Here is a 19,306-nt window from a genome sequence, read left to right on the forward strand (position 1 = left end):
GACTTGCATTTGACCAGTTTATTCACTTTTATCAGAGTAACATTTGACCAGTTTATTGACTTGCATTTGACCAGTTTATTCACTTGTATCAGAGTCACATTTGACCAGTTTATTCACTTGCATTTGACCAGTTTATTCACTTGTATCAGAGTAACATTTGACCAGTTTATTCACTTGTATCAGAGTAACATTTGACCAGTTTATTGACTTGCATTTGTCCAGTTTATTCACTTGTATCAGAGTAACATTTGACCAGTTTATTGACTTGCATTTGACCAGTTTATTCACTTTTATCAGAGTAACATTTGACCAGTTTATTGACTTGCATTTGACCAGTTTATTCACTTGTATCAGAGTCACATTTGACCAGTTTATTGACTTGCATTTGACCAGTTTATTCACTTGTATCAGAGTAACATTTGACCAGTTTATTCACTTGTATCAGAGTAACATTTGACCAGTTTATTGACTTGCATTTGTCCAGTTTATTCACTTGTATCAGAGTAACATTTGACCAGTTTATTGACTTGCATTTGACCAGTTTATTCACTTTTATCAGAGTAACATTTGACCAGTTTATTGACTTGCATTTGACCAGTTTATTCACTTGTATCAGAGTCACATTTGACCAGTTTATTGACTTGCATTTGACCAGTTTATTCACTTGTATCAGAGTAACATTTGACCAGTTTATTCACTTGTATCAGAGTAACATTTGACCAGTTTATTCACTTGTATCAGAGTAACATTTGACCAGTTTATTGACTTGCATTTGTCCAGTTTATTCACTTGTATCAGAGTAACATCTGACCAGTTTATTCACTTGTATCAGAGTAACATTTGACCAGTTTATTCACTTGTATCAGAGTAACATTTGACCAGTTCATTGACTTGCATTTGACCAGTTTATTCACTTGTATCAGAGTAACATTTGACCAGTTTATTCACTTGTATCAGAGTAACATCTGACCAGTTTATTCACTTGTATCAGAGTAACATTTGACCAGTTTATTCACTTGTATCAGAGTAACATTTGACCAGTTTATTCACTTGTATCAGAGTAACATTTGACCAGTTTATTCACTTGTATCAGAGTAACATTTGACCAGTTTATTCACTTGCATTTGTCCAGTTTATTCACTTGTATCAGCGTAACATCTGACCAGTGGGATCTGTCCTTTGACTTAATGAAGATGGGTAGTTTATCCGCCTCTGTAATTTAGTCCTCTGCTATCAGCTCTGGCGATTGCCTCAGCCCTGTCGGAGGAGCGCTCGCGCATGCGCAGTTGGTTGCGTGCGTGCGCTCTGCTGCAGTGACAGTGTATAATGAGCGTTTAGCTTTTAGCCACCGGGCCTCACACTGCAGCAGCGCTCAGGCCGAACCCGCTCACATGCCACCAGATATCAACAAATCCGGTAAGAAATGCACAGGTGAGCAAATTCCTGATCTGCTAATACCGCTGTTAATAACATAGACCCGGCTCGCTCACTGCTGTAAGCTAATGCAGTCAATAACATTTTGTTTATATTACACGGCGATGACATTTCACTCATGACGCTTTTCAGGTCATCCTGTGCGCTTTGAGATGACCACACCTCACAACCACTACTGTATTTTCGATGATTTTGCAGTGCAGTAAAATCCGCATGTGTGTCTGATCGTTAACCTTCCAGACTGCGGTGCTGGAGCCGCGTTTATTTAAAGGAGCTGTCTGTCTGAACACACACACACACACACACACACACTGCAACATGTGGGCTTCACCTGAATAAAAACATCCTCTGCTCTCATGAATATCTCACTCACTTTCAGCTGTTAACTCGTGGATAATTATATAGTTTAGTTTGGAGTCTGTAATTTTGCAAATCTCATAAAACTATAAGCTGATCATTCTGATTTCTCATCCTAATCTGTCAAATATTGACATCAGGTGTATTCTCTGCATGGCTGGTACTGGTGTCTGGTCCATACTCTTGTGATAATATTACACTACGTTACATTACAGACGCTCTAATCCAGAGCAACATGGAGTGTACCCAGAGCAGCCTGGGGAGCAGTTAGGGGTTAGGTGCGTTACTCAAGGGCACTTCAGACGTTTCTGCTGATCCAGGATGTTTTGGTCCCAAAGCTGCTTCTCTAACCGTTAGAGATGGATGCACAGTCTGTTTAACAAAGCTTGGTCAGATTTATGAGCAAGCTTTGTCACACACCTGTTCAGATAATAAAACGCATTAAACACTCCTGGGTGGCACGCTGGTGTAGTGGTTAGCACTGTCGCCTCACAGCAAGAAGGTCCAGGTTCGAGCCCCGTGGTGGCGAGGGCCTTTCTGTGCGGAGTTTGCATGTTCTCCCCGTGTCCGCGTGGGTTTCCTCCGGGTGCTCCGGTTTCCCCCACAGTCCAAAGACATGCAGGTTAGGTTAACTGGTGACTCTAAATTGACCGGTTGTTTGTGTCTATGTGTCAGCCCTGTGATGACCTGGCAACTTGTCCAGGGTGTACCCCGCCTCTCGCCCATAGTCAGCTGGGATAGGCTCCAGCTTGCCTGCAACCCTGTAGAACAGGATAAGCGGCTACAGATAATGGATGGATTAAACACTCCCTAAGTGACACACTCTTTACCACCTCATTCTGCACCACACTGCATTATCACTTAATCTGTTGGATAATATCTCATCTCATTATCTCTAGCCGCTTTATCCTTCTACAGGGTCGCAGGCAAGCTGGAGCCTATCCCAGCTGACTACGGGCGAAAGGCGGGGTACACCCTGGACAAGTCGCCAGGTCATCACAGGGCTGACACATAGACACAGACAACCACTCACACCTACGGTCAATTTAGAGTCACCAGTTAACCTAACCTGCATGTCTTTGGACTGTGGGGGAAACCGGAGCACCCGGAGGAAACCCACGCGGACACGGGGAGAACATGCAAACTCCACACAGAAAGGCCCTCGCCGGCCCCGGGGCTCGAACTCAGGACCTTCTTGCTGTGAGGCGACAGCGCTAACCACTACACCACCGTGCCGCCCCTGTTGGATAATATATAGAGGATATTACACGGTTGCACAAAGATATGAAGTTTATCTTCAAGTGGTGAATATGTTCACGAGTGAAAATATTTTCAACATGAGAAGATAAAATCAATTTATTGGCACCACCATGTAATGTTATTTATAATTACATGGACACATCTCCCCCCCCCCCCCCCCCCCCCCACACACACACACAAATTACGCAAGTTAATCAAAAGAATTTTAATTTTGAACGGTTTGCCATTTTGACAACGCGCGTCCAGTCAGCAGGAAAACACTGGGAGTGACGTCATCGGAGTGAAATGTTGGAAATTATTATACATACCGGACACTTTTGATAGAATAAAAACATGTATTCTATTCCCTTCTAGCCAGTTTCATTCATTTGGTTAGATAGCATGCAGTACTGTTAGTATATCGCTTATCCTACGTGTATTACGTTATGCTATCCAATGGAGAATGAGCGTTGAATATGGTTGTCAAGACAACATGAAGTCACACGTCGAAGATGTAAAACTTCCGTGCTAGTGAGCGACTGTGACAATTTGTAAACAAACATGACCGCCAGGTTTGCTTCGTTAAATGTGGAAGATTTTGAGAGAATTTTGAAAGAGAAAGACGCATTGAACACCCGAAAGGAATATGTATTATAATAATAATAATAATATATGGTACCACGAAAAAAAAGACAGCCAATATTATTTAAATATGCCACTCAGATCCGCGATGCATTTCACATGAAAAATGTGAGTTTTACAACACAAGAAGATAAACTTCATATCTTCAAGCCAACGTGTGATTTTCTTTTTATTATATAGACACATTCACAAACAAAATGTACCCAAATTTATCAAAACAATCCATCAGTTTCCTTGTAAGTGACATATAGAGATTTATGTCACGGTTTTGAATCTGAATGTCCCAGGAGTGGCGGCATGATGGTGTAGTGGTTAGCACTGTTGCCTCACAGCAAGAAGGTTCTGGGTTCGAGCCCAGTGGTCGATGTGGGCCTTTCTGTGTGGAATTTGCATGTTCTCCCCGTGTCTGTGTGGGTTTCCTCCGGGCGCTCCGGTTTCCCCCACAGTCCAAAGACATGCAGGTTAGGCTAATTGGTGGCTCTAAATTGACCGTAGGTGTGAGTGTGAATAGTTGTTTGTCTTTATGCATCAGCCCTGTCACACAGGCGACTTGTCCAGGGTGTACCCCGCCTCTCGTCCATAGTCAGCTGGGATGGGCTCCAGCTTCCCCGCGACCCTGCACAGGATAAGCGGCTACAGATAATGGATGGATGTCCCGGATGTAGCATGTTTGAAAAATACGAGTGGTGCATTTCCCAGTAAAACACTCATGTCCATATAATAAACAGGGTAGAACTATGTCATATCTACTGTATTATCAACAGTGGAAATCTGTACAGACCTTAATATCAATATGAAGCATGACTTATACAAAACCATACAGCTGGTTACATGAGGCATAAGTGATAGATCAGTGCAAAAAAAAAAAAAGGATTTTATTTCAAAGTGGTACAAGAGAACAGCTGAAGTATTTTATGAGGTTTATAAGAAATAGAAGGATGTGACTATGAATTCATCAAATCTAGTCAGACCTTGGATGGTAGGCCAGTTTAGCACATTAACTTAGTGGGATCTTGTATTCTGGTGTGTACACCTAACTCTGTGTAGGTTACTCTGTCACTGAGACATACACACATGAATAAATTCATTCTCATACCCTGTCTGTGTGAAGTATGTGAAGTGTAAAATAAGATATTAATGGTAATTATTCTGTTTCATAGGCAATAGGATATCTCAATAAAAGCGCAAAGGAGGTGGAAGAGTAAAGCCAAACCGGTGGTTGACAACAGCCAGTGTGGCAGACATGGCTGATTCTGAGAATGGTAAACTTTTATATTGATATTAACAATAATAGAATACCACATAGGGAAAAAAAACTGTTATAAAAATATATAAATTAAAGTAGTACATATTGATAAATATTTTGGAAAGGAGCTGATGTGCATTTTTAATCTGTTGCATTAGTGAAAGCAGTGGAGCTGCTCATTTTATCAGAAGAGCAGCAGCAATACGCAATTCTGCACTGCCCCACTAATAGTCATCAGCTTTCTCTGACTGGGGAATCTCCCCTTCTACAAGACTCACTAAAGGAGAAAGAGAATGAGGCAAAAGGAGGTGCTGATGACCTGATGGAGCAGTCTGAGGAGGACCAAAACATCTTGCCAGCCCAGAGGACCGGTCGTCCAACCATGGAGTCAGTACCCTTGCAACCCACTGATGTAATAAATCAAAACATACCGTGTAAGACTGGTGAGACAGAACTCTTGGAAGTGCTCAAACACGACAATAATTCAGACTTTCCCTCATGTGAAACAGATGCTGACCTGGACCTAGACTATGACCCTAAGATTATCCCTGATGGCAAACACCAGGGTTCATGCATGTTCTTCTGTCAGCAGTGTCAAAGACGATTTACTACCAAGCAAGGCCTGGAACGCCACATGCATGCTTTGTCATCCTGCCACACGCAGATATTTAAATGCCGCTACTGCCGGAAGTGCTTCAGTACACAGTTCTGCCGACGACGACATGAGAGAAGACATAGTAACGCCAATAGAAGGACAGGTGTTCTCATAATTAACCCTGCTCCACAGGTGGTTGGAGAGACTCAAGGAATGGTCTCTTCACAAGAAGAAGCCCCACTTGTCCTGACGTCCAAGCCAGTCAGCAACTCACCTGTGCCTGATTTGGAAGGAAGAGGTAACTCGGATGAACTTGCAGAGACTAAGTGCTCTTTTGCCTGTAAGTACTGCAAGAAAGCGTTTGGAACTCACACCAGCTTACGAAGGCATGAGCGCAGGATACACGAGCGTCGTCTGTTACCCAGAGGAGTCCGTCAGAAAGTTGTAAACTCTCATGAGGTTCAAGTTCAGGATTCCAGTGGCGCGCCAGAAACCTCTTCCAATACACAACACAGTGATGAGGTCAGGCAAGAAGAGGAGTATATGGTTGATATTTCCAACAACATCTCTGAGAACCTCAGCTTCTACATTGACGGGAAAATCATCTCAACCAGTGCCGTCACTAATTGCGAAGTGATGGAACTGAATTCTGCTGCTGCTGTGATTGGTCTGGATGCTATTATCGTCAACCCAGCTCAAATTACACAGGCCCTTAAAATAGAGTCTAATGACTGCAACATGACTTCTGACCTTAGTGGTCAGTCCTCTGGCAGAAGGAGGACATCTACTCCACCTTTATTGCCACAAATCAAAACTGAACTGGAGTCTGAATCTATCTTAACAACACCTTCGTCTGCCCCAGAAGGTACATTGATTGGCACTGTCTTCCCCCGGACATTAGAGACCATTGTTTTACAAAAAGAGAAAACTATTTATCTGTCTCCCAAGCTAAAGCAGCTCCTACAGAACCAGGACAGCAGTAAGTCATCATTTTCTCTGATCAGCAAAGGCCAAAAACTCTGCCCACCTTTATCACTAACGCTTTTACCTGCAACAAGTAGCAGGTTTAAGAGAAGAACAACATCCCCTCCTAACTCTCCACAGCAAAGCAGTGCACCAATGCTGAATTCTACCATTGTACAGGAAACAGATTCTTCTGCACCTAAAGTCCCAAAGATAGATAGTCAGTGCACATCTGCCGTGTTGAGCTTATCTAAAAAAGAAGAAATGGAAATGGTAAACCCAGCTACAAACAGTACTGAAACCATTCAGGAAATTCTGCCATTGGACTGCTCTGCATCAGGGACTGGTGGTAGGTCATGCAATCAGCAGCCACTAGATCTCTCCAGTGCTGTGGGTAAGAGAGACAGTGAGGTCTTAGCGGATTGTGTTCTGGATCTGAGCATGAGCAGAAAGAGTACAGAGCCTGACTCAACTGGATGTTTAGCCTTCCAGACATCGGTTAGGAGAACTAAACCTAACTCAAGCATGTTGGAGAAAGTATTGCTAAGCCAGTATGCTGTAGTGGATGTTCCTACACCAGCAGATGGAATTGTCAATGCTCCCTCAGCAACAGATCTAGCAGCAATGGCTGTGACTGAGCCAATTCCTGCTAACCCTGAAAGTGTTATGCTTGAGCTTCCTCCAGCCTCTCCTCCTGCACTGAATTCAACCCCTTCTCTGCCAAATTCTGCTGTACTGCACACTGCCTCTCCAGCCCAGCCCCTTTCAGCTACTCCAGAGCCCACGGAGTTATTCCTACCAGCACAAACATCCATAACCAATCAAGAACTTCACCCTATCAGTTCCACTGCTCAGTCCTCCAGTCCTGTAGAGCTCAAAACTCCTGTGGAACTCTCTGCTGGAAATTCTTTGGCAGCTTTTAATGTGTCTCTTCCTAATTGGCTTAATTCTGCCCCTGGAAGCGTGACCCATGCGCTCATCCCCACAACCCCAGCTCTAACTTTACAAGGTCCTCAGTTTCTTACGGATGGATCGGTATGTGAACTAGCACAAAGGACCTTGGTGATTGATTCTGTCTTGTCACCTGAAGCACATCTAATTTCTCCTGTGTTGGTAAACCAATCAAACATCAGTTCCCTGAGTTTTTCTCCTAATGTGGTTGTTATTGAGTACACTGTTGCACTGGAGTCCTCTAATGCCACCCCTGTTCCCCAAGCTAATGCTGTTCACTCTCTCTTTGATAAAACACCACCAGATCACACTGAGGCACAAGAACTGCAGCCTTCATCCCAACTACAGACTGCCAACATCGAGCCATCAGTTCCAGAACTGCCAGAGGCTGGTGTTGTTGAGGCTCAAGATCAAGTATTGAAATCGTCGTCTACTGTAGAGTCATTAGAGAATTCTGTAGCTGCAGTACCATCACTTGGTCCCAGTGTTTCAGAAAAAGTAGAGACAACAGTGGAGCCTGCAGAAACTTCATCCTCCACTGATCATCTCGAAGTGGAAACCTCAGACATTTCCATACAGTACAACAACCCTATGAGTGAGGAGCAATCGTCTCTGCCTCCTCTGTGCAAGCGCTTTATGTGTAATGCCTGTGATGAGCTCTTCCAGTCCATGAAGGGTCTGAGTCAGCATATTGGTGAGCACTCAGACACTTGGCCATATAAGTGTGAATTTTGTGTGCAGCTGTTTGAGAGTGACACTGATTTATTTGAGCACCGATCCAGTTATCATGGCATTGGTAAAATCTATGTCTGCACAATATGTTCCAAAGAGTTTGCCTTTCTTTGCAACCTAGAGCAACATCATCGAGATCTCCATCCCGGTCAGGAGTGCTCACACACTGAAATAGAAAATGGCAAGTTAAGACCCGAAAACCATAATAGTTCAGTAAGAGCTGATAGTGTTACCACAGCGTGTCCTACAAAAGACGAGAGTAGCCAGTACTACCAGTCAGCTCCAAAACCAGAGGCTGACAATAACTCTGAAAACACTACTGAGGAGTTATACACTACTATCAAGATTATGGCATCTGAAGGTGTCAAACCAAAAGTTACAGATGTGCGGCTTGGTATTAACCAGCATTACCCAAGTTTTAAGCCACCTCCGTTTCCATATCACAACCGAACACCAGTTGGACCAACCACCACCACGGCCAGTAACTTCACCACTCATAATATCCCACAGACTTTTAGTACTACAGTTCGCTGCACCAAGTGTGGCAGGGGCTTTGACAACATGCCCGAACTGCACAAGCACATATTAGCCTGTGCTAATGCTAGTGACAAAAAACGCTACACCCCCAAAAAGAACCCCATTCCACTCAAGCAGTTTGCAAAAGTGCAAAATGGAGTGCTGTTGCCTGCTAGAGGAGTCAACCTTCGACAGAATGTCTCTCAAAAACTTGGACAACCGAAAAAGCTGCATTGCCATGAGTCAGAAGCGAAGACAAAGCTGAGCGCTCATAGTAAGAGGAAATCTATGTGGGTACAGAGAGGCAGGCCAGTAGGGCGAAAGAGTTCACAGGAAGAGCTGGATGTTTATGTTTGTCCTCACTGCAGCAGGGAGTTCACTTACCATGCTAGCCTGAAGAAGCATATAGCTTTCAGCTGCCCAATGAAACCTACTTGCAGGAAGCCTCCAAAAAGAAAAGGTAGCATTGCACCAACACAGGAAAACCATGGACGTATTCGCACGCGTGTATCAGATATAATAATGAAACCACAAAGGTTAAATCAAGGACAGAAATCCTTAGCAAAAACTCAGACCAATGAGTCTGGTTCAGCCAGCAGTGTGACTCTACCAGTCAAAGCTCAAATTGGCAAAGGGAAAATTACTGTGCGAAATTATAGGCCTAAAACATCTGATATTCTCTCAAGCTCAGGAGTTCACATCAGTAAAAAAAGTACACTCATTCTGATGGAAGCCATTCAGTCACCATTGGCATCAAAGTCTTTAGTCACACTAGGGAAATCTCAGCAGCAGAGCAATGGGGTACATGTTATGGAGAGGAAAATAAAGCAAAGAGATGTGGAGTTGAAGCCCAGCACAGAGGAACAGTTCTCTCTGAGAGTGAGAGGTCCCATTACTCGCAGTCTACAGCAGGTTACGTCAAATGTCACGTCCAATACGAACAAAAAGGCTAACTCGGCTAATCCAGCCAAATGCTTCGTCCAGACAGATGATCAGAATGTCGCTGCACATCAAGCAGTTGCAGAGTCAAAGAAATAAAGTCAAAAGAATTCAAGTTTAACAAAAAGGCATTAATAATAAAACTCTTGATCTTGACCTATGACAAGTTAAATATTATCCACGGAAGGTTATTTTTTTAATAGGAAAACTTTAACATTATAAGGAGACTGAATGATTATAAATTAGACTGCTCAAAACTGCAGTGTCCTTTTAACTTAAAGTGAACTGACACTACAACATCTGTGGCAGGCATACATACATTCAGGTTTTAAGCCTGTTTTCACAGTCCTTAAATACGCAACACTGCACATTTTACTGTTTTCCTGTCTCATTAACAAACTACATATGACTTTATAGTAAGTATGCTGAGAGAAGGAACGCAAGAAAAGCAGTGCAGGAGAAACTGGACGACAGTTAAGGAAACACTTTTTTGTGTATTGACAAGCTTTTCGTATATCAAAAATCCTTGGAAACCGGTCATGTATAATATAATAATAATAACAACATCATTTAAAAAAGTAGATAAAGGCATTACAAATAATTACATCAAACAATTTTATAGTAATCTAGTAGAAAGTTATTACATTTACTGAGATCATTTGCTAAAACAGAGGTTAAGAGTTTAATTCATGATCTTACTTGCATACTGCAAACTCATGCCACTACATTCGGTTAAAAAAAAAAAATCCTACGAAGAAGAATATCAACATGTATACACTGGTTATGAGGGCCTCCAGTAATTTTTCATATTGAATACTGTAGATAAAGAGTATAATCTCTAATCTCTGTATTAATCCTGATACCCTTTATCTAAATAATGCACTAATTTTGTATAGTTTATCAATATCAGCTTTTAAGTTGTTTCCATATGTAAATCAATAATATGATCAGTGCAGCAGCTATATTTTAGCTGGTTTATTACTCCTTCTCAGTGTGAAACATCATGTACTAAACTACCTGAAAAAAATCAACAGAGTTGATAAAATTCAGAGGCTGTCCACACGGCAACGGATTCAGGTGAATCTGATAAAATTGTTTATCGTTTCGGCCTGGCGTCCACACGGCACCGGCGTTTTGGGTGCCCCAAAACGAGAACGGGTTCCAGAGTGGAAAAATCTGGCAACGGCACCATTGCGAAATCGTCTGGATGAGTAGAACGGATTTGTTTACGATGACGTCACAACCACATGACTAGAACAAGCAGCACTCTCGCTGTTTTGTATGAACCACTGCATTGCGTTCACTTTTGTATACAGCTTTTCTTTTAAATAAACAAGTAACTGAACCATTTCTTGAATTTCTTTTTTTTATTGGATAAGACTGCTTTTCAAAATGTTCACACACAATATAAAAAGTTATATAAATTATATAAAAATGCTTTTCAAAATGTTCACACACAATAAGAAAATTAAGTTATATAAAACTATGCACACTAATAAAACTAATTTGTACACACAGAAGGCACGATTTCCTCGCGTAGTCGCAGCCATCTTCTTCTTGTTGTTGTGTGTTTGTTCCTGTGAGTGCTTCACGCCGGGTAGAAGAAGGGGTTTATGCGCATGCGTCCTACTTCTTCTATTGTTCTGGTGTCTCCGATGGGACCGTCTTACAGCGCACGTAGAGGTGTGGCATGTGTATTGCATCGTTTTCAGCAAGCGTTGCATTGCCATATGTACCCGATATTTTACTGATCCGTTGCCCATGTGGACGCGATATTTTTTTTAATAAAATCTCGTTGCCGTTGTCGTGTGGATGTAGCCTCAGACATACTATTTTTTTCATATGCACTTTATCACAATCGCTTGTGTCAGACTGCAATAATTGGCTATTACTGAAGACGTTAATGAATTACTGAATGTTAAGTCATGTCAGTTCAAACAGGAATACATATACTCCTCATTAAGAAGACTATATTGATTTTGTTAATTATTAATGTGCCATATATCTGTGTTAATAAAAATTAAATAGTGAGTAAAAATGGGTCAGCATGCTGCTTCTACCGTATCACTGTTTTATTACGATAAATGGGCAACATCTGAGACAGGAAACGCATTCTGTTCTGAGACTAGTAAGACTATTAAGCACATATGATGACCTCTGTGTAGCATTTGTTGTGTTAATTATATTGGTGTCCTTAGATGTGTATGTTTTAAAAACAACTGTTCTGTGATTTGCACAATCCATGTTTATAAGCCTATAATGTGCTGAATTTTGGAAACAGTATCATCAGTACCATTTGGGGGGAAAAAAAAACCTAGAGAAAAGCCACAAAGGTTTCTGGTGAGATTGTAGCTACGCTGAGGCAAGCTGCTTTAATATTAAATTAGATTTTGCTTTGGCACTGAAGGACTAGTGTTAGGTTAGGATTTATCTAAATATCACTAACAGGGTTTTTTTTCTTCTTTTTTTTGTTAACAAGCTGTAATGGGTAAATGAACGGTAATAAGGGTTCGCTGGTATATGTTTACATGAGGGCCCATCACATACAAATGGCCTGCTGATTGGCTGGCAAGATGAGTTACTTTTTGTATATAATAAAAGGTTAGTAAAATCAAAGTGCGTAAGCATGGACATACAGTCTCAAACCGGAATACAGCTGATTATTAAACAGTAGTATTCATCAGATTGTGGTTTAAGACTTACTCCTTATCTTGCAAATGAAATGACTTGGATCATTTCACAAATACTAATTTTAATTTCATTTAAAACACATTTTTGCACCTTGTAAATCAGCATATTTACCAATAATCCGAAATATCTGCTTTCATACTACCAAATTAAAATCATGACACTCATGTATTTAACCTGATGGAGAAGCTGTGAATAAAAAGGATCTATAAATCCTAATTTACTTGTGATTTGTATGTGGACAACTGATGTTAACATCTAAAGCATGTCTCTGTTTGAGCCACAGTGCTTTTGAAATGCTGTTATGTATGTTGAAATAAACTGCTCTGTGATAAATGCACAATGAGACCAGAGTTTGTTTATATGGCATGTTCACCCTTTTTCTACGTTCAAGGAACAAGATATAAAAGCAATCAAATAACTGTAATAATAAAATACAGTCTATGGTTCTTGTAAAAAACATGACCACCTTAAATGTGTAATAGAGGCTGTGAACGATTTTAAAGGTAATATCTTACCTTATAAAAGAGGTTTGATTTGCCAGCAGGTGGCGTGCTACATTGCTGTAATATACAGGAAGCCAAACCACTTTTATCCGTTTTCTGATGAACATCTGAGCTCTATATCTGGATGAGTTATACACTTCATATGCTATTGAACAGAGTGACGTGCAGATGAGCCAGAATTCAATCAGAGGTTAACGTTCAGAAGAAAGAAATTCAGCGTGATACAAAACAAAGATTTCACCATCTGATGAGAACTAAATGGGGCGGCACGGTGGTGTAGTGGTTAGCACTGTCCCCTCACAGCAAGAAGGTCCTGGGTTTGAGCCCAGCAGCCGACGGGGGCCTTTCTGTGTGGAGTTTGCATGTTTTCCCCGTGTCTGCATGGGTTTCCTCCGGGTGCTCCAGTTTCCCCCACAGTCCAAACACATGCAGGTTAGGCTAAGTGGTGGCTCTAAATTGACCGTAGGTGTGAATGTGAGTGTGAATGTCTCTATGTGTCAGCCCCGCGATGATCTGGCGACTTGTCCAGGGTGTACCCCGCCTCTTGCCCATAGTCAGCTGGGATAGGCTCCAGCTCGCCTGCGACCCTGTAGGACAGGATAAGCAGCTACAGATGATGGATGGATGGATGGATGGATGGATGGATGAGAACCAAGTGCATGAAAGTTGCAGCAGCAACAAAACCACAAGTGTTGTCAAAGTGATAGCCACAGACACAAACACTAGCCACAAAGCATTCTAATAATAATAATAATACATTTTATTTATAAGCGCCTTTCAAGGTACCCAAGGACACTGAACAGTAAAAAACAAACAATAAAAAGCAAAACAATAGAATAACAACAATAATAAAATAATAATAAGAACTCAATAATAATAATAACGTTATTAAAAATCAAAGAGAAAAAGCCAAGCTAAAGAGATGTGTTTTTAGCTGTTTTTTGGAAGAGGACAGTGTTGAGCATTGGCGCAACGCTAGTGGCAGGGCATTCCACAGCTTAAGGCCATTTACACTGAAAGCCCTGTCACCCATAGAGCAGAGCCGAGAGTAACGGACTGCTAATAGGTGGACATCTGTGGAGCGAAGATTTAGAGGTAGCTGATATGGAGTTAGGAGATTTGATAAATAGGGAGGGGCCAGGTTATGTAGGGATTTGTAGACAAGTAAGATAATTTTGTACTGGATGCGGTACTTAACTGGGAGCCAGTGCAGGTTGTATAGAATAGGAGTAATATGATCCCAGGGCCTGGTGTGAGTGAGTACCCTAGCAGCTGAGTTTTGGACATATTGCAGCCTATTTAGTCGCTTGGCTGGGATGCCATCGAACAGGGCATTGCAGTAGTCCAGTCTTGAGGTGACAAAAGCATGCATTGAGTCATACAGTGAGTCAAAGAAAGCTAAATTAGGATCAGAAAAACAATGCACAACAATACTGTGATACAGCTGTGAGGTATATGTCATCTGGGTCATGTCAAAAGGCAGCATCATGGCAAAACTTGAAGACTTGGCTTGAAACAGAGCATATATGAAGAAAGCCTGATGTTTCAGCTAGGTCTAAAGTGTATTTTTGGACCAGAATGACACTACTTTTACTATGGATTTACAAAACAGCTATAAGTAATTTAATCTGATACCTCATTGATTGATCGGCACCATGCCAAATTCATTTTTGGCACTGCGCCAATTATGTCAGAATATTAGTCGCCGATACTCTGTTTCTAACATGGGACTGACTTTAACCTGTACAAAATGTGACCAACAAAGCTAGAATTGTTGTTGATACAAGTTAGTCATAAAATGTGTTTTTATTCTAACCTCTGAACATGCAGTGTTGAAAACATGGACGCCAGGACTCAGAATCAGTCAGTGAATGGATGCTGAATAGATGCTATCAAGTGTTGACTCATTTCCGGTTCTGGACAGTAACTACATGGTAGTCATTTAAAACGAATCCCTGTCTCAAGTCCTCTAGAACCAGCCAGCACAGTCGTGGATGATGTATCCTGCCTGTAACAGAGGACGCCCCAAGAAAATGTGGGATAAAAAAGGCTCAACCATCAACAACCTGGCTGGTACCCCATGACCAGCGGGTCTCCAATCTCTCACATGAAAGGGTTTGCTGGTCAAGCCATACTCAACATGAGTGAGGGAGAGGGTAAATTATAGGTAAAGAGCAGCATTTCTTACTTGTTTAAATTCTCATCTCATCTCATTATCTCTAGCCGCTTTATCCTGTTCTACAGGGTCGCAGGCAAGCTGGAGCCTATCCCAGCTGACTACGGGCGAAAGGCGGGGTACACCCTGGACAAGTCGCCAGGTCATCACAGGGCTGACACATAGACACAGACAACCATTCACACTCACATTCACACCTACGGTCAATTTAGAGTCACCAGTTAACCTAACCTGCATGTCTTTGGACTGTGGGGGAAACCGGAGCACCCGGAGGAAACCCATGCGGACACAGGGAGAACATGCAAACTCCGCACAGAAAGGCCCTCGCCGGCCACGGGCCTCGAACCCGGACTTTCTTGCTGTGAGGCGACAGCGCTAACTATTACACCACCGTGCAGCCCTGTTTAAATTCTAAAATTGCAATTTCCCTAATCAAAGAACTGAGTAGATAGTGTGACACTGAGCCACGACATCAGTGTTGGTATTGTTTTATGTGGGTATCATACCATGAATATTAGTTCTGTAAACAAGTCACATTATTTAACAAGGAAAGTGAAAGTCTCTTTCTTCAAATGCATGCTCTACCAGAGAGATGTGGGCTTGAGCCAAATTAAGCCTGTTCTTAATAACACGTCAAAGTTGTTCTGGGTTTAATAATAATGCTGTAACGACTATTTTGAACATTTAATTATTTACTTTTCCCCAAATCTCCTTAAAATAAAACCTGATGTCACTCCATTGTGACTGAATGATGAAAACAGACTGACAAGAAACACTCAGTAGTTAACTGTGATAATGTTAGCAGTTTTGAGTGATGGGAAAATGAGCACTGTAGCTGAGGATAAATTTGCAGCTGTTTGCAGCTGCAGATGTTACATCAAACTTCATAAAGCACAGATCTGGACAGCGTTTTTACACTACTGCTGAGGAGTCCGAAATTACAAGGCATATTTTGGTACAATAAGATGTGTTTCAACTGGCTTGGTATAACATAATGTTGCCCGGTCTGATTAGAGGCGCAGGTACATGAAGCCAGTGTTGACATGATCTACAAACACCAGGGGACAAACACCAGAGTTTGATTGACGTGTCCTGTCGTGGAGGGGCAGAGTCAGTGACCCGGAGAGCACCGGAAGCCCATGAAATGGGCACAGAAAGTGAATCTGACCTGTAGCTAGTCTCTCTCTCTCTCTAGCTGTGCTTCTATAGAGGAATTACAAATTATGCTTTGATAATGACATGCAATAGAACTCAACCATCCATCCATCATCTCTAGCCGCTTTATCCTGTTCTACAGGGTCGCAGGCAAGCTGGAGCCTATCTCGGCTAACGATAGGCAAGAGGCGGGGTACACCCTGGACAAGTCACCAGGTTATCGCAGGGCTGACACAGAGACAAACAACCATTCACACTCACATTCACACCTACGGTCAATTTAGAGTCACCAGTTAACCTAACCTGCATGTCTTTGGACTGTGGGGGAAACCGGAGCACCCGGAGGAAACCCACGCAGGCATGGGGAGAACATGCAAACTCCGCACAGAAAGGCCCTCGTCGGCCACTGGGCTTGAACACAGAACCTTCTTGCTGTGAGGCGACAGCGCTAACCACTACACCACTGTGCCGCCCAATTCAACCATATAATCTTAATTGATTTGGGTTCATCATTTAGAAGAAGAAACCTTTATTTGTCACATGTGCACTTCAAGCACAGTAAGATTCATCCTCTGCATTTAACCCATCTGAAGCAGTGAACACATGCACACACACCCAGAGCAGTGGGCAGCCATACTACAGCGCCCGGGGAGCAGTCAGGGGTTAAAGTGCCTATCACGGGTAAATTCAAGAGCAAGATCAATGTAATTCTCCTATTTTATATTAAACTTTGGTCAAATATTTGTCACATTTTGCATTTTGTGCATTTTTTTTACCTTGCGCAATACCAGAAAAATTCAGTTGAAATCAAGCCATTTGAGGCGAATTGGTCCGCCTCTGAAAAAACTTGGCATTTGGATTTCCCGGCAAACACTGATTTTCGTGACATCACGTGTGGGACGCCTCCCTCTGAATCCTACATCAGCGCTGGTTTGTTTGTGAGAAAACGAACTGGTGGTTTTCTGCAAATTTCTTCAACGTTATCGCGTAGTTATTAAAATGATTAACAGATGTATCGTAGGAGGGTGTAGCAACATTACATTCTTCATCCAAAGGTGAAGTAACATTGCGCTCAGGTGACAATTCCATATTTCAATGCAAAATCGCTAGCTGCTAAACTTGGTCTACACAGGCTGTGCACTGAAACCGTACAAGCTCGCGCAGCCTGCTGGCGCTTCCGCAGGTGACGTCACGAATCTGGCTCCAGACTCCCTTGGGATTTTTCCAGATGCGTTTTGTTATTTTATTTTTTTTCTGCTGTAGACAGATGGCCTTGTGCAAAATTACCTTTCTGGATGAGTGTGTAAAGGGACATTTTTTCATATAAAAAACACGAATTTGGTCCAGGATATGCACTTTAAGTACCTTGCTCAAGGTACTTGCACTTCAGCCCAAGGCCGCCAGAGGCGATTCTAGAGTCTGTTGTGGCCCCAAGCAAAAATTTCCAGGGGGCCCTTCTGACCAATGTTCATCACCAATATGTTATAAATAATCTGACACCAATGAAAAATGTATGAAACCAAAGTTTTTTAAATTCCAAATGTGAAAATACAATGGTAAAGAAAGAACAATAAAAAACAAAATAAATAAGCCCTCGGGCCCTGACTCTCAGGGGGCCCCTGGGCCAGGGGGCCCCAAGCAGTTGCCTGCCTTGCCTGTTCACAAGCTGCGCGTCTGAAGGCCGCTCTACATTAACCTAACTGCATATCTTTGGACTGTGAGGGAAACCGGAGGAAACCCACTCATACCCCTTTTCCACCAAATCAGTTCCAGGGCTGGTTCGGGGCCAGTGCTGGTGCTGGTTCACAACTCGTTCAACTTGCGAGCCAGCTGAGAACCAGTTTGCTTTTCCATAGCTCGCGGTGCTATGGGAAGCCACGTCATTACATCGTTGTATACGTCAGTTACGTCGCTACGTTTGCATAAATCTTGGCGCGAATATCGAAGCAAAAACAATATGGAAGCAGCAGCAACAACAACAATAATAATAATAATAATAATAATAGATGACTTCGCGTTTGTACAGCTGCTGCTTCTCGTCGCTTAAAAATGGCGATCTTTTGCAGTCTTGTTATTGGTCTTAACAACTCTGCCCCCCCGCTGACATAAGCGGTTCTTTCCTCTGGCCCAGCAAAGAGTTGGTGCTAGCCTGGAACCGGTTTTTCTGGCCCCAAAGCAGGCCCGGCGCCAGGAACAGTTTACTAAGGGGGCAATTAGAAATCGCAAGGGGGCAAATATTTTTCATATAGTGTGTAGTAGTGATGGCGGTCTGACAACGTGTTTCAAACAATTAACTGCGCCAACCACAAAACCACGGCCCCGAAGGTTGCTTTAGTACGGGAAAATCATGTGACATATTACCAGGGCAGTTGCGCTTTATCAACACCCGTGCCCACCTGTTACCCCTCCCCTCCAATTTTCTCACAGACACGCGTTACAACCGGAAAGATGCCAAACATAAAACAACACACACAAACCTACAGGCAAGTCCTTTAAATTTAAAATATATACAAATAGCTCCGTGGCATGAAAACAAAACGTCAATGCAAGTCTAATGTACTTGGCTCGGCGGCCAAAATCATAATTTAAAAAAAATCAACAGACCCCGCGGCTGCACCAGTAATGACTTGCACCAAGTCAACGCTAACCACTTAATCCGCGATCCCAGTTTAGGCGTGTAGGGGACTAAACACTCTGAAGTGATGAATTTTCACCCCCGCTGCATGGGGGGTGACGTCAACGACACATATTCTTACGCTATTTGCGCACAAAGCGGACCATATATGAACACGTACACCAACATAAACGGAGATAAACTTAGCCTACAAAGAAAGAAAATGGATTCACAATATTGTGATTGAATTCGTTTAATTCGGTGGGGGAAAGACTACTCCCGTAAACTTGACTGCATATTACAGGATATTGCAGAGACAGTGAACTTGTAAGTGTCATAACAACCAATCAGATTTGTTCTACCGTGCCAGTTTTAGTAGTGATTTATGTGAAATTTATTTTTGTGCAATGCGCAACCACTTAATATTTCGTATTTGAAAATGCAAATTATTAATACATCTATAATACATTATATTTTCATAAGAAAACAATTAAGTGATCTGAGTCTCTGTTGAGGGGGCGGGGCTGTAGCCACGAGGGGGCGACACCCCCTT

At 42.4% G+C, this 19,306-nt stretch overlaps 1 protein-coding gene across 3 annotated transcripts; it reads left to right on the forward strand.

The window, feature by feature from the left end:
* Nucleotides 1-1,352: 1,352 nt before the first annotated feature.
* Nucleotides 1,353-11,134, forward strand: prdm2a (PR domain containing 2, with ZNF domain a). Of its 3 annotated transcripts, none has more exons than XM_060932146.1 (3): nt 1,353-1,431; nt 4,833-4,934; nt 5,077-11,134. In XM_060932146.1, the coding sequence occupies exons 2-3, from the start codon at nt 4,916-4,918 to the stop codon at nt 9,711-9,713; spliced, it is 4,656 nt and encodes a 1,551-aa protein (XP_060788129.1). In that variant the 5' UTR covers nt 1,353-1,431; nt 4,833-4,915; the 3' UTR covers nt 9,714-11,134. The 3 variants fall into 3 exon arrangements, with proteins under 3 accessions (XP_060788129.1, XP_060788128.1, XP_060788130.1); XM_060932145.1 differs by having other exon boundaries at nt 1,361-1,416; XM_060932147.1 differs by lacking the exons at nt 1,353-1,431; nt 4,833-4,934 and having other exon boundaries at nt 5,289-5,305; nt 5,428-11,134.
* The last annotated feature ends 8,172 nt before the right edge of the window (nt 11,135-19,306 follow it).

This window comes from Neoarius graeffei, chromosome 10 (genome assembly GCF_027579695.1).
Source record: "Neoarius graeffei isolate fNeoGra1 chromosome 10, fNeoGra1.pri, whole genome shotgun sequence".
In the NCBI taxonomy this organism is placed as follows: domain Eukaryota; kingdom Metazoa; phylum Chordata; class Actinopteri; order Siluriformes; family Ariidae; genus Neoarius; species Neoarius graeffei.